At 36.1% G+C, this 14,866-nt stretch overlaps 1 protein-coding gene across 4 annotated transcripts in view; it reads right to left on the reverse strand.

Annotated features, from left to right (window-relative positions):
- The window catches only part of EYA3 (EYA transcriptional coactivator and phosphatase 3), a 101,566-nt gene that overhangs the window by 60,925 nt on the left and 25,775 nt on the right, over window positions 1-14,866 (reverse strand). For 2 of the 4 annotated variants that reach the window (XM_053575793.1, XM_053575792.1), the window contains exons 2-3: window positions 11,551-11,651; window positions 7,000-7,043 (exon numbers count right to left, since the gene is read on the reverse strand). In XM_053575793.1, the coding sequence (XP_053431768.1) occupies window positions 7,000-7,043; window positions 11,551-11,583 (77 nt within the window). In that variant the 5' untranslated portion in view covers window positions 11,584-11,651. Of the gene's footprint in view, window positions 1-6,999; window positions 7,044-11,550; window positions 11,652-14,866 lie in introns of those variants that run through there. The other 2 variants (XM_053575795.1, XM_053575794.1) reach the window with 2 other exon arrangements.

The following is a 14,866-nucleotide window of genomic DNA, read 5'->3' on the forward strand; positions in this document are numbered from 1 at the left end:
TGTTTATATTGTGGAATGATTAGATCAAGCTAATTAAATCCATCACCTCATGTACTTATTCTTTTGGGTTAAAAACATTTGAAACTGAATGTTACAGAGAAGAGAGTGAGGAGGGTGCTTCTGGTTCCCACTCTCACAGCCATTGCAGTACACTGAGCTCCACAGAGCTCAAAAAATAGAGCTGGGGCAACTGAGAGTCAGATGGGCACTGGGCGACTCTGTGCCCCGTTTAGGAAAAATAACTAAACACGGGCAAAGAAGATCCTAAGAAGCTGAGAGGCAAAATGTCATCCTATGCATTCTTTGTGCAAACTTGTCGGGAGGAGCACAAGAAGCATCCAGATGCTTCAGTCAACTTCTCAAGAGTTTTCCCAAGAATGCTCAGAGAGGTGAAAGACCACATCTGCTAAAAAGAAAGGAAAATCTGAAGACTTGGCAAAGGCAGACAAGGCCCATTATGAAAGAGAAATGAAAACCTATATCCCTCTTAAAAGGGGAAACAAAAAAGAAGTCAAGGATCCCAATGCACCCAAGAGGCCTTCAGCTTTTTTCTTGTTCTGTTGAGTATCACCCAAAAATCAAAGAACATCCCAGCCTATCCATTGGTGATGTTGCAAAGAAGCTGGGGGAGATGTGGAATAACACTGCTGCGGATGGCAAGCAGCCTTATGAAAAGAAGGCTGCAAAGCTGGAGGAAAAATACAAAAAGGATATTGCCGCAGACTGAGCTAAAAGAAAGCCTGATGCAGCAAAAAAGGGAGTCGTCAAGGCTGAAAAAAATCAAGAAAAAGAAGAGGAGGAAGATGAAGAGGATGAAGATGAAGAAGATAATGATGTATAAGTTGGTTCTAGCACTTTTTTTTCTTGTCTATAAAGCATTTAACCCTTCTGAACACAACTCAGTCTTTTTAATGAAAAATACTGAAATGTAAGATTTATTTTCAAACTGCAGTGTTGTTTTTTTTTGTATAGTTAACACACTACCGAATGTGTCTTTAGATAGAGCCCTGTCTTGGAGGTATTTTCAATGGCCACCAAACTTGCCTGGTACAGTACAGGGGTTGTAAATTAGCAAGGAAATTTAAAGTAGGTTCTTGTTGGTGCACAGGACAAATTAGTTATATACGGGGATAGTAGTTTTTTCATCTTCAGTTGTTTCTGATCCAGCTTATACAGAATAATAGTTGTTCTGTTAACTGAATACCATTCTGTAATTGCAAAAAAAAAAAAGTTGCAGCTGTTTTGTTGACATTCTGAATACTTCTAAGTAAATACAATTTTTTTTATTAGTTCTGTTGTCCTTTTCATAGAAATTTTTCTTCTTGAGAGGAAGTTAAGTCTTTTGCTTTTTGCCCATTGTGGACCACATGAACTATTACATTGTTTATCTTTTCATATAATTATCTGACAAAACAGATAATTTGCCTACACACCCTGCATATCATGATGGGGATAATAAAAGTTAAACTGAGATAGTTTTCATCTATAACTGAAACTCCAAAGTGGATAACAAATTTCACATAGCCCACTTATGTTTATACAGTGAAGAGTAAACAATCTACTCACAGAATGGGTTTATTAAAATCAAACATTTTGAAATCTGTCCTTGAAGGACTAATAGAAAAGTACGTTCTTTTTTTTTTTTTGTAGAGACAGAGTCTCACTTTACCACCCTTGGTAGTGTCATGATGTCATAGGACTCAAAGCAACCGCCAGCTCCTAGGCCAATGTGATTCTCCTGCCTCAGCCTCCTGAGCAGCTGGGACCACAGGCGCCTGGCTATTTTTTTGTTGCAGTTTGGCTGGGGCTGGGTTTGAACCTGCCACCCTCGGTGTATGGGGCCACACCCTACTCACTGAGCCACAGGTGCCGCCCGAAAAGTATGTTCTAATCTTTACATGAGGACCCTATTCTTTAACTCCCATTACCATGTAACGGCAGTTATATTTTGCAGTTCTCACATTAAAAAAGACCAGAGAATATATCCCCAAAAGTGTGAGCTTAAAATACAAGACTGCCATATTACATTTTTTTATTGATGTTAGTCCCGGCAAGGATTAGGAAAGTGCTGGCCATAAATGTCTTTTCCCATTCACCTAAATATGGGAACTGCTCAGAAAACTTTAGATTCTCCATTAAAAGTATCTTTAATTAATTGGGCCACCCTTCAAAATGATACCACATTTAAAATAGGTGTATTTTCATGTATTGTGGTTTGCCCCTTTTTGAATCAAATTGATAACAGGAAAGAAAATGCTTAAACTTCACATAATACAAATTATTCAATTTATTTGAATTTAATTTTTCCTTACAAAACCCACACTCGTTCATTAGAGTCATGTTTATCTGTTTAGCAGTTTAGGGAACTATTTGGCAATTTTGTGATCTTTGAGATTATCGTTCTCTTCAAGTGCCAGCATTTTTAAAATAGTGTTCTTATAATTTTACACACTTTTGGGATGGAATGCTGTTCTGTTATATAATTTTGACTTGGATTTTTTCCAATTGCATTTGTTAATGTAATATCAGGAGGAATTCTGAACACCTGTGCCCTGGATGATACTAATAAACTAATAATTGCAGAGGTTTAAAAAAAATTCAAAATCTACACTTTTAACAATTTTGAAATATACAATTTTATTATTTATTATTTTATCTATTTATTTTTTATTATGGTCACTATTCTGTGTAATAGTGCTCTGTTACTTAGTTTCCAAAGTACCACAGGAAAGTGGGGAAATGCCTAATTTTAGACAGTGGTTCTTAACTGGCTATAAATCATACTCACATGAGAAGTTTTTTCAAATTACATATGCTTGTTTACTTAAAATGGTTCCCTTCAAGGCATTTCTCTAAAACACCTCATTTTTAGTGTTATTATATCCAGGACTAAAGAACCTCTTTTCTTTCTTTCTTTTTTTTTTTTGAGACAGAGCCTCAAGCTGTTGCCCTGGGTAGAGTGCCATGACATCACAGCTCACAGCAACCTCCAACTCCTGGTCTCAAGAGATTCTCCTGCCTCCGTCTCCCAAGTAGCTGGGATTACAGGCGCCCGCCACAGTGCCCGCCAGCTCAGGTGTATGTGGCTGGCACCTTAGCTGCTTGAACCACAGGCGCCGAGCCAAGAACCTCTTTTCTTTTTTTTTTTTTTAACACAAGGAAAATTTAGAGAAACTGCAAGTCATTTAAACTAGGAAGACAAATCATTATGTTAGATACATTTTAATGCTGGGAAGACTACACTGAAATTTTGGAATAAAGTTTATTACAACTTTTGTCCCTCATAATGTTCTCCCTCCTCCTTCTTTACTTTCTGCTCTCTAGTTATTTCCTCCAGTATAGCACAGGGATTAAGAGTGCAGGTTCTAGAAGCAGACTGCTCAAGAATTCTTGGCAGTACCCATAGCTCCATGGGTAGGGTGTCGGCCACATACACAGAGGCTGGCAGGTTCAAACCTGGCAGGCCTGAACCTGACAGGCCAGCTAAAACAACAATGAAAACTACAACAAAACAAATAGCCAAGCATTGTGACAGGCACCTATAGTCCCAGCTACTTGGGAGGCTGAAGCAAGTGAATCACTTAAGCCCAAGAGTTTGAGGTTGCTGTGAGCTGTGATGCCACAGCACTCTACCCATGGCAACAGCTTGAGACACTGTCTCAAAAAAAAAAGTATGACTTCTACTCCACCATGGTCTCTGTGACTTTGGGTAAGTCACCAAAATTCTCTGTGCCCCAATTTCTTTATCTGTAAATGAGAATAAAATTAGAACCTAGTTCATAGGATTGTTATGAGGATTGAGTTAATAAAGAAAAAGTACTTAGAACAAAGCTAGGAATATAGTAAGCACAGTGTAACTCTGTTATGATATCACAACTTCTTCCCCATCCAGGCATCTTTCCCATGTTCACGCTCCCTGGAAAGAAATCTGCTTTGTTCTTCCACACTCTAGGGCAGTGATTTGCAACCAGTGTGCCATAAAACAATCTTAGGTGTGCCATGAAAATTTTAAAAGATAGGTATAAGGTAAGTATAATAAAGGGTTTTTTTTCTGGTAATTCTGAATGTTAATATAACTTTTCTTCAAATGCAATTAATTTTTAAAGCTATATCCCCAGATAAAGTTTATTTTTATCTCTTTACTCAAATGCTTATATTTTTGGAATCACACTTAATTCATTAACCAAGATGTGACTATGGGAATTGAAGGGTAAGGGTAAGACATTACATGGAGCGTTTCCCAAACTAGCTACTTTATTATAACTACCTGAATGACTGATTAAATTAAAGACTTCTAGGGCCCATGTCATGTCTACTTATGTGGGGGAAGGACATGAAACTGGGGCAGAATTTCACATTTCTGACTGTGATAATTAGTTTTATAGGTAAAGGTGTCCCTATAAAACAGGCTGAGGTTCACTGCTACACCCACCATTGAAGACTATTTCTAGATCCTGTATCTTAGACGTTGGTGATGTTTGTATGAGCTGGTATACACTGGATCAGTTCCTAAAATCTGGTGGCCCTAGAATCCTATGTTATTGCAAAATCCTCTACATATTCAACTGATCATATAGTGCTAGTGAATTAACTAGTACTTTTGTTATTTAAATTTTTAAAAAATGACACACTGTCTCAAAATATAAATTTTTTTTTTGCAGTTTTTGGCTGGGGCTGGCCACCACCTCCGGCATATGGAGCCAGCGCCCTACCCCTTTGAGCCACAGGTACCGCCTATCACAATATAATTATTTTCAGAGTTACATAAATATACATTTTGTTTAACAATGTATACAGCATGGAGAGAAAAAAATTGCTCTAAAATAAAAGTGTTCCCCCCACCAAAAGAGCAAAAACATCCAAATACTCCCTTCCCATCCAACAGAATTTTGTCCATTATTAACACAAATGACAGATGAATAGATAAACAAAATGTGGAATGGACAGGTGATAGAATATTATTCAGCCTTAAAAAGGAAGGAAATTTTGACATATGCTACAAATAGATGAAGCTTAAAGATATTACATTAAGTCACAACACGACAAATACTGCATAATTCCACTTCTATGAGGAACTTAGAATAGTCAAAATTACAGCGACAGAAAGTAGAACGGTGGTTGCCAAGAGCTGGGAGGGGGGGAATAGGGAATTCTTTTTTTTTTTTTTTAAGACAAAGTCACATTGTGTCACCCTCAGTAGTGTCATGGCGTCACAACTCACAGCAACCTCAAACTCTTGAACTTAAGCAATTCTCTTGCCTCAGCCTCCCAAGTAACTGGGACTACAGGTGCCTGCCACAACGCCTGTTTTTTTTTTGTTGTTGCAGTTGCCATTGTTGTTTTAGCTGGCCCAGGCTGGATTCGAACCCACCAACTTCAGTGTATGTGGCTGGTGCTGTAACAACTGTGCTACGGGCACTGAGCCAGGATTGGGAAATTCTTATTGAATGTGTATAGAGTTTCAGTTTGGAAAGATGAAAAAGTTCTACAGATGGATGGTGTAATGGTTACAAAGTGAATGTACTTAATGTGACTAAGTTGTATACTTAAAATGATTAAAATGGTAAATTGTATGTCATATATATGTTATCACAATAAAAACACTGCTAAGGGTAAGAAAGGAGATAACTGCAGGAAGAGATGAAGGTGACAGGTTCTTTAGTACAACTGGAGGGGTTAGCCTTAGAAAAGAGCAAGGGAATTAACTTCAGAGGAAAAGGAAGCAAAAAGTATCCACAGAGAATCAGATCAAGTGGGTAGATACGGGGATAAGACAGTGAGGTGTTCCTATCTAATTGTTTTTAACCTCTATTAGGGAGCAAGGTCCACGGCTGAGTGAATGGAAGCAACGGACAGAGAGTGAAAAGGGAGAAGACAGGAGGAAAGGAAGGATGGAATTAATAATGAATTTAGTACAGGGAAATCAGACACAACCGGAAGGGTGCTTAAGTGCCTATATGAGATATAATCATGAATGGAAACTAAGACTAGTCAGCATAGTTCTGTGTTTTTCTCTTATAATATATGAGTGATTGGGAATAGGCATACGACAAGTGAATAGCTTGGTTTAATCAAGGTTGTGGTCTTGCTAGGCAAGTATGACACAGGAAAAGCAGAAGAAATTAAAGAATGTTTATAAGGGACTGATTACAGTAGATACATCGTTGAAGAGCATTAAGAAAGAAATTGAACTTGGTTTTGAGGGAAGGATCAATGGATGATAGTGAGAGTAAGATATCATTTAATTGGATCTATGAAACATCACATGGCTAGCAGTTTCAGAATAAATGAGCTGAAATGATAGTGATAAAAGAATTAAGATGCTTGAGTGTGGTGGTACAAGAGGAAGATTCTTGAAATTAATGTGTTAGAGATGATACAGTTGCTGGCTCATATTGTTAGTGTAAAAAGGACAGAAGGTAAGAACTATGGAAAACTGAAGCAGCCTGAACATCAGAATAAACAGTGGCTTTAGAGTAGGTAGGCTTAATATCAAACACTAGTACTTCCCAATCCTTTCAACCTCAGGACTAGTATCTGTAAAAAAAAAAAAGGAAAACTGAAAACTATGGTATGTGGAAGCCAGACTGTTAAGTGCAAATAAATCGCCTCTTTTCTATAAGAGGAGTAGAGTTAATGACTAAGGCATCCTATACTCCCTTAGTCTTCCTTTATTTTGGCTTTTGTTTCTTATTTTATATACTGTACATTTGAATAAAGAATATGATATTTTTTATCTTTACCATCAGGTCTCCTCTGTATAGTATAGTGCCTGATACATGAGCTCAGTACATGTTATTGAATGCATAAGAAAAAATAAGCACCTGTGTTTCACTGAAAAACTATTTTGAAGGAAAATTTTAATCTTAAACCAAATAATTCAAAATGTAAAGGCTGATGTTAAAAACAAAAAAGAAGGAAGTCAACCCAAAGCATGCTCAGGTACTAGTCAGCATGTGAAAAAAAATTATCATTAAAAACAAATTCAACTTTATATACCTTAAAGTTTGCTCTCCTGATTCCTGCATCTTGGCTTTTTTCACCTGCAAAAATAAATACACAAAGGTATCAATGCAGCCATCTGTTTTTGAAATCATGTAGCTACTCAAATAGCAGGCTAATATTAACTAATATATTACAGGGTAACTGTTTCATTTTGTTTTCTTCAGTTTACTTAATTAACCCATGCTATATTTTAGAGTTACAGATAGACTTTGTTTTTTATGTGGAGCTCTTCTTGTTAAGAAGAAGTTGCTGCCGGGCGGCGCCTGTGGCTCAGTCGGTAAGGCGCCGGCCCCATATACCAAGGGTGGCGGGTTCAAACCCGGCCCCGGCCAAACTGCAACCAAAAAATAGCCGGGCGTTGTGGCGGGCGCCTGTAGTCCCAGCTACTCGGGAGGCTGAGGCAAGAGAATCGCTTAAGCCCAGGAGTTGGAGGTTGCTGTGAGCTGTGTGAGGCCACGGCACTCTACCAAGGGCCATAAAGTAAGACTCTGTCTCTACGAAAAAAAAAAAAAAAAAAAGTGGTATTCTTTAATTACAACATAACACAAGGACAGAAAATAAAATGTAGGTACCTACACCCCTTTTTGGAAGAAGAGGTACTTCTTTCTAGTGAGTAATATTAACAGGCCTGCACTTAGCTTATAAAAAAAAAAATCACTAAATTGTAAATAACTGTTATGTTACCATAAACAATCTTCCAAAAACTCAAGAATCCTATGTAAAGATGGGGAGATCCTCTCTTTGACTAAAGATTGTGTAGCCTCTACTTTAAAATTATCTGAGTATAAAGAGTACACATATAAAGAACAGGAGTAAGAAACATCTTATAGAGCAACTTACATACTAAGAGTCCCTAAAGAAGTAACATTATCACTCTTTGATACTTTAACTTAAAATTTTAGTTATTCTTTCCAGCTTTCTGTCATATAGATGCTTTTGTATCCTAAATCTTTAAGCTATTAATTAGAACACTGAGTGCTCTTAGAGAAAATACATAATAGGTCCTGGTGACTGTCACATACTTTTCTAAGTATCCAAAAGGGTCTTTTCAATATTATGTTTTAGAATGCTGTCATTAAGCAGCATTACACGAGGACCCAGTCTATAATTTCCAGCACCTAATTTCTCCCTGACACCACCTTTAAATAAAAAATTAAACAAAACAAAACAAAACAAAACACAGTGTATCATTTCTTTACATCCTGTTTCAAATAACTCTTTTATTTTCTGTGATGTTTTAAGTGAAGATAAACACTGGCTTGGCAATCATGTGTGCATATTTCAGGTGTATGGGATAAAAATTTCTGTAAGTCTGGAGGACTGGAACTCATTTAAAGCAATTTAGGTGATTGCTATAAATGTGAGAACAAAAATTTTTTTAAAAAACTTCAGTGGATCACTCTTTTGGGAGGCAGGTGAATGGTTTGAGGCCTAAAGTTCAAGACCAGCCTGAGCAACTAAGTGAGACCCAGTCTCTACTAAAAATTGTAAAAAATTAGCAGGGCAAAGCACATGCTTATAGTTCTAGCTACTTAGAAGGCTGAGGAAGAAGGATCACTTGAGCCCAGGAGCTCAAGGTTGTAGTGAGCTGTGATAGCACCACTGCACTCCAGCGTGAGTAAGTGCAAAAGCTTGTCTCACAAAAAACTTGAATACAGAGAGCACTTCTGGTAGCCATAGAGTGTTTTTAATACTTCCAGTTTGTCAAGAACAGCCTTGGTTTATGCCTCTTATACTAAAACCAAGTCAGGTTAGCACATCCTTTCACTCTTTAAATGAGTTCCGGTTTGGCCAACAGTTGAGAAAGATGAAGACTGGAGGAAAAAGATTGAGTGATTTTAAGACTGGAGGAAAAAGATTGAGTGATTTTAAATGATAACTACAGAGAGAACCATTTCTGAATGCAGGGAAGGAGGAGGACTGATTAGCAATAAAGGGAAAGTGAAAGAACCAGAGGTCAGAATTTATGTTGCATTGTCAATGATAACCTGAACAAAATCTCTAGATAGAGCAAGCAAGTAGTAGAGAAAACAAGAGAAGGGATAATTCCATAAGGAAGAGTCAAGAAGAGGCAATAGGATTATCATAATCTCCATCAGTAATATCTCTCCCTATATACAGGTAGACAATACAGTTAAAAACTTTAGCTTTATTTATCATCACAGGATAGGACCATTATTTCGCCTAAAAATATGACATTCATTCTTCCTATTCAATTTTTAATAGTTAACCATTCTGTGTTTTCTTAGATTATATATTTATCTATGTGGCATACATAAGTCATAAGCCTAACTAAACTTAAAAATTACTTATCTTTCCCCTGCAATCCAGTGCCTATACTCAGAACCACTCTCAACTATCACACACTAAGTCCCTATTTCTCTTGCCTAAATCAACCTAGGGCCAGGAACTGGATAATGGGAGATAGCCCCTAGGCCACAAAGCCTGCTGGAATTACTCAAACTAGCCAAAATTGTTTACCCTACTCTGCCTTGTCCTTCCTGTAGGAACCTCAATAAAGGCTGTGGCTCATGCCTTTCCCTCAGTCTTTTCTACCTTCTGACCAAGCTTCCCCTTATGGCCCCGAATGGCATGCTGTTTGTGCCTTTTGTTTTCAGGGAAACTATGAGTAACATTAAACTTTTCTTTTAATGGCACTGACTTGGCCACCTTTATAAATTAAGACCTGAGTCACAAATCAATAAGGAAATGATGCCCCGTGACCATAACCACTTACAGTCAGCAGAAATTTGGTTTTAAAGAGCTTCAATTTCTTACCTTTCTCTGAAGTAACAATCAGGTTTTGCACATCATGTTACAGAAGTTGAATAGAATGACAAGGAAATGAAGCAGAGCAAAGAGATGACAGCCTCACAACTCTCATTACCTTAAATAGGTAAGGAGTAACTAACAATATCCATATTTCAACAGCATGTCAACACTTAATTAAGTCTTCTGAAAATGTGAAAAATATAACCTCTGTCTTACCACATTAAAAATTTAATGACATAATTTTCCTGAGTACATTTAGAATCTATATAATTCAGCTATTTGTTCCAGTAGTATATATCCTATACAAACTACCGAAAATAATTTTTAACCTCACCATTTCCCTATTATTAATGGCGCACCAGGGATTGGGCTCACAATTCAAATATTTCTAAAGGTTTTTTTACAAGTTGCTTTTATTGTCCTAATTTTACACTTAAACATCTCCACTGAGAGGGCTAAAAAAATATGGCAAAGTAATCCTCAATATGCATTTCTCAATGAAGAAAGATATTAAAAATTTACTGGAGGACTTTGTTGTTTAAATGGAAGCTATTATATGTTCTTTTGTGATGTAAACAAATAGATTTACAACATAAAAACATATTCTATTATTTGCTTTCAAAATTAAAATTTTTCTAGGTTGGATTTTCTTACAGAAAATAAGTATGTACCATTCAGCATTCTCTCTTAATATGAATGCAAGGGGCCCCTCAGGATAGCAAAATGAATCAGTTTTATTTAATTTTAGAAAAAGAAACTAAAGCCAAAAATAAGTCCCTTTAACATAAAAGTTATCTTGAAAGAATAACACTATTGCTTTCCTTTTCTAAATGTTCAGAGCCAAAAAACAAAAAGAAGGTAAATCCATGTCACTTGGGGACATTTAAAATAATTTTATTATATAAAATATTTAAAAGAATTTAAGAAATCAATCTCATTTCTTATGTCTTATCTGTTTTTAAGAATTGGCTAAAGGTCCTCAATTTACAATCGCCAAAATGTGGAAACAGCCTAAATGCCCACCAACCCAGGAATGGATTAACAAGCTGTGGTATATGTATACCATGGAATACTATTTAGCCATTAAAAAAAATGGAGACTTTACATCCTTCGTATTAACCTGGATGGAAGTGGAAGACATTATTCTTAGTAAAGCATCACAAGAATGGAGAAGCATGAATCCTATGTACTCAATTGTGATATAAGGACAGTTAATGACAATTAAGGTTATGGGGGGGAAAGCAGAAAGAGGGACGGAGGGAGGGGGGTGGGGCCTTGGTGTGTGTCACACTTTATGGGGGCAAGACATGATTGCAAGAGGGACTTTACCTAACAATTGCAATCAGTGTAACCTGGCTTATTGTACCCTCAATGAATCCCCAACAATAAAAAAAAAAAAAAGAAGAAAAAATAATAATAATAAAATGTAAAAAAAAAAAAAAGAATTAGCTAAAGATCAAATTATACTTTCCTCACTTTTTAAAAAATTAAGTAAATTAGGGAAATGGCAGTAATGGTGATATACACTGCCTGGTGAGTGAGTAAGCATCCTCCTTTATTTTCTAAAAACTGTAACACTAGCCCATTGATTTTTTTAAATGAATTTCCAAATACAATATTCACTTTGTAATGCTGAATTTTCTAAATAGACTCTTTAGCATTAAGTTAGCAAAATATAACATTTGGATCTACAGGTACAACTGTACAATACTGAAAATCTCTTAAGATTAACGTTTCTACAATCAACTTTAAATTGATAAAGGAAATACTTACCGGTTGCTCTGGTAAATCTTGTTCTTCTTCCATGAGGCCCAATATATCTTTATTATGCTTATGTGACTGAATTGCAAATCTCTCTCAGAAGTCTTCACAGTCTGTTTTTTTTAAAAAGAGGGGGATTCAAACCTTTATATACTTGTAAAGTATTATCATTGAGGCCATCAGAAAATAACTATTTTGCTGCCCCAACCTTTCTACGTGACTTCCAATCTCAAAATCTCAAACTTGCACGTGGCTGTTCAAAACTGACATGCAGCACCAAGTCAAGAGATATGTGTACAGAATGACTTTCATAATACCTTGCAAAAGTCAACACGTGAAACCACTTCTGCTGGTTACTATAGTGCCTAATGCATTAAACAGTTTATGACAGCCATGTGCAGATAATAATTTTTTTAAGGATTAGAGTTACATTAAAAATGATAGAGTCTAGCCTAGCTAATAAGTTATGATAACATCTAACCTGCTTTAATATGGAACATTTACATAACTATTAACACAGACACACAGACTCACTTTAAATAGGACAAACTGGAATGTCAATTAAATACATTCAGAATCAACTATCGGTCTGTGTAATGAATTTATAGGAAAACTCAATTCTTCTGCATTTTAATAATGAAAATAAATATAACGAAACCTTGAATTTTAGAATTAAGGAAAAATAATCATGTAAAACTAGGACCCAATTTAATTCTGAAATATAGTAAAAACCCCCATAGTTGACCACCTTCCTATAGTGACCATCTTCTTAAGGTGACCAAATTTTCATAGACCAGACACACACCACATATACTCTACAGAAGTTCCTTATGTTGACACCCTCTGTATGTTGACCAGTTTGTTCTGATCCCTTGGGTGGTCAACTTACAGAGGTTCTGCTGTAATGAGCTTCCACTAACTACACTGCCTAGTAAATAAATAAAGCAAATACAGCAAAATCTTTTTTTTTTTCATTCATTTTTTTTTTTTTTTATTGTTGGGGATTCATTGAGGGACAGCAAAATCTTTATTCAGACCTGCTCTTCCTGTCCTGATTTTCTTTTCTTTCTTTCTTTTTTTTTTTTTAAGAGACAGAGTCTCACTTTATCGCCCTCAGTAGAATCCTATAGCATCACAGGTCACAGCAACCTCCAACTCCTGGGTTTAAGTGATTCTCTTGCCTCACCCTCCCGACTAGCTGGGACTACAGGCGCCCGCCAGAACACCTGGCTATTTTTCTGTTGCAGTTCGGCCAGGGCCGGGTTTGAACCTGCCACCCTTGGTATATGGGGCTGGCATCCTACCCACTGAGTCACAGGTGCCACCCCCTGTCCTGATTTTCAAACAAAAGAAAGAAAAAAAAAAAAGGATTCTAAGCCCCACAGTTACTGGTAAGACCACATTATTGTGTCTCAGTAAAAGAAGACAGACAGAAATTAGAAAGCTAAGTACAGGGTGGACATAAAGTTCATGTGCAATTTAAAATAGTTTAACATAGTAAATAGCACATGAACTTTATGGACATCCTGTAGATTGTAAAAATTAAATACTCCATTTCTATATAACAAAAATGAGACTAGCACATCTACCAAACAGATATGACTGCTTGTCCTTTAAAGTCACAGCTGTTTTCACTTCTAGCAACCACTTTACCCAATTCAACATATAAAGTTAAGAATCACACTGCAAAATTTAAAAAGATAAATAATGTAAAAAGGACAACAAAAAGCTTCATGTATGCCAGTATAACACCAATCTACTTCTATTACTCTGCTTTGGTGCAACATAATACACTTTTTTTAGAGCCATACTCCAGAATGGTTAAAGGAGAGAAAAGGGATGCAATTAAATGCAAAACTCTGACATAGCTTTATTCTCTGTTCTGATCTAGAGTAAAGAGAAAAAAGTTTAAAGGTCAAAAACACTTGATACTCATTGCACTCATGTGTAGCTCATACACAGAGTCTTAAAAGCTAAGTTCTCCTACTACATGACGCAGACAAACGGTGCTGCAGAATTACAGAGTGCAGTAACTAAACCTCACAAGAGCTATCTTCCCTGTACTTGTTTTGCTCAACTAAGAAAAGCATAATCATGTGACGTGAAGCTGATTCACAACTGTGAAAGATGAAACATTTTTTGTTTTACCAGTTTATATCCACGTAAATATTAAGTTGAAAGTCTTTTCTTTACCTTATGGGATTTTAGTACCGTCTAAATGTACATACACAATTTCAACCCATAAGAGAGAGAAAAATAGGACTAAATCATTCGGGAAATGCAACACCTTTAATACCTCATTTGTTGAACCTTTGTGTAACCAGCTCTCATCTACACAAAAGGTGAAAATATTCAATATTTTCCATTACTGTCAAAATTATGATCTCCAGCATATTCTCATATTCTCAGCAAAGGAGAGTGAGAGGATAGCCACATTTCCATTCCCCTGGGAGAATGGTTATAAATTCCACCTCTGGATAAGAGAACAGTAAGAAGTTCACAAAAAGATGAAGAAGGCAAAGAAGGGGTGGAGCCTGTGGCTCAGTGAGTAGGGTGCCAGCCCCCTATACCGGAGGTGGTGGGTTCAAACCCAGCCCCGTCAAAAACTGCAAAAAAAAAATGAAGACAAAGAAGAATTAAATGCATGCTTTAATTTTGTTTTAGGACATGAAAACTATTTTAAAAATCTGAACAACAACAAAGGAGAACATAAGATTGTTTATTGGTCAAAATGGGTAATGGGTTTTAAAAAGTAAGAAACACCACTTTGAACAGTAGGGAAATAAATTCTCAAACCACACAAAACCAAACATTAAAATTTTGAATTCTGTTTTGTAGAAATATAGTAATATTAAATTGAACTTATAACAGAAAAGACAAATCTGCTATTTTTCTTCATTAAATTCTTGATAAATTACAAGAAAATCTTCTTGATGGGGAAAATTCAAAGACACTCCTTTCCACCTCTCCTATTTCTTCAAAAATAAGTATACTTCGTTGTTTCCATGTTAAAAATTACCATTATTTTCTTTTCTTTCTTTCTTTTTTTTTACTGCCATAATCTTTTTTTAAATTTACCATTATTTTCTTAGCTTTTCAATTTAGGGGAATAAAAAAGGCATAAATAATTTCTCTATGTAGAAGAAAAGAACTTTAAAACTCAGGCTCAGTATCTCAAAGTAATTGGCCAATGACCACTAATAATTATGATCATCTAAAAACAAAAAATCAGCCTACAAGGAAAGAACATGCAGTTACAGATCTTCTGGGATTCTACTGACAACATGTGCTATGTGGGAAGTTTGCAAACACACATTCTGGTACATTT

Source organism: Nycticebus coucang, chromosome 22 (assembly GCF_027406575.1).
Source record: "Nycticebus coucang isolate mNycCou1 chromosome 22, mNycCou1.pri, whole genome shotgun sequence".
In the NCBI taxonomy this organism is placed as follows: Eukaryota; Metazoa; Chordata; class Mammalia; order Primates; family Lorisidae; genus Nycticebus; species Nycticebus coucang.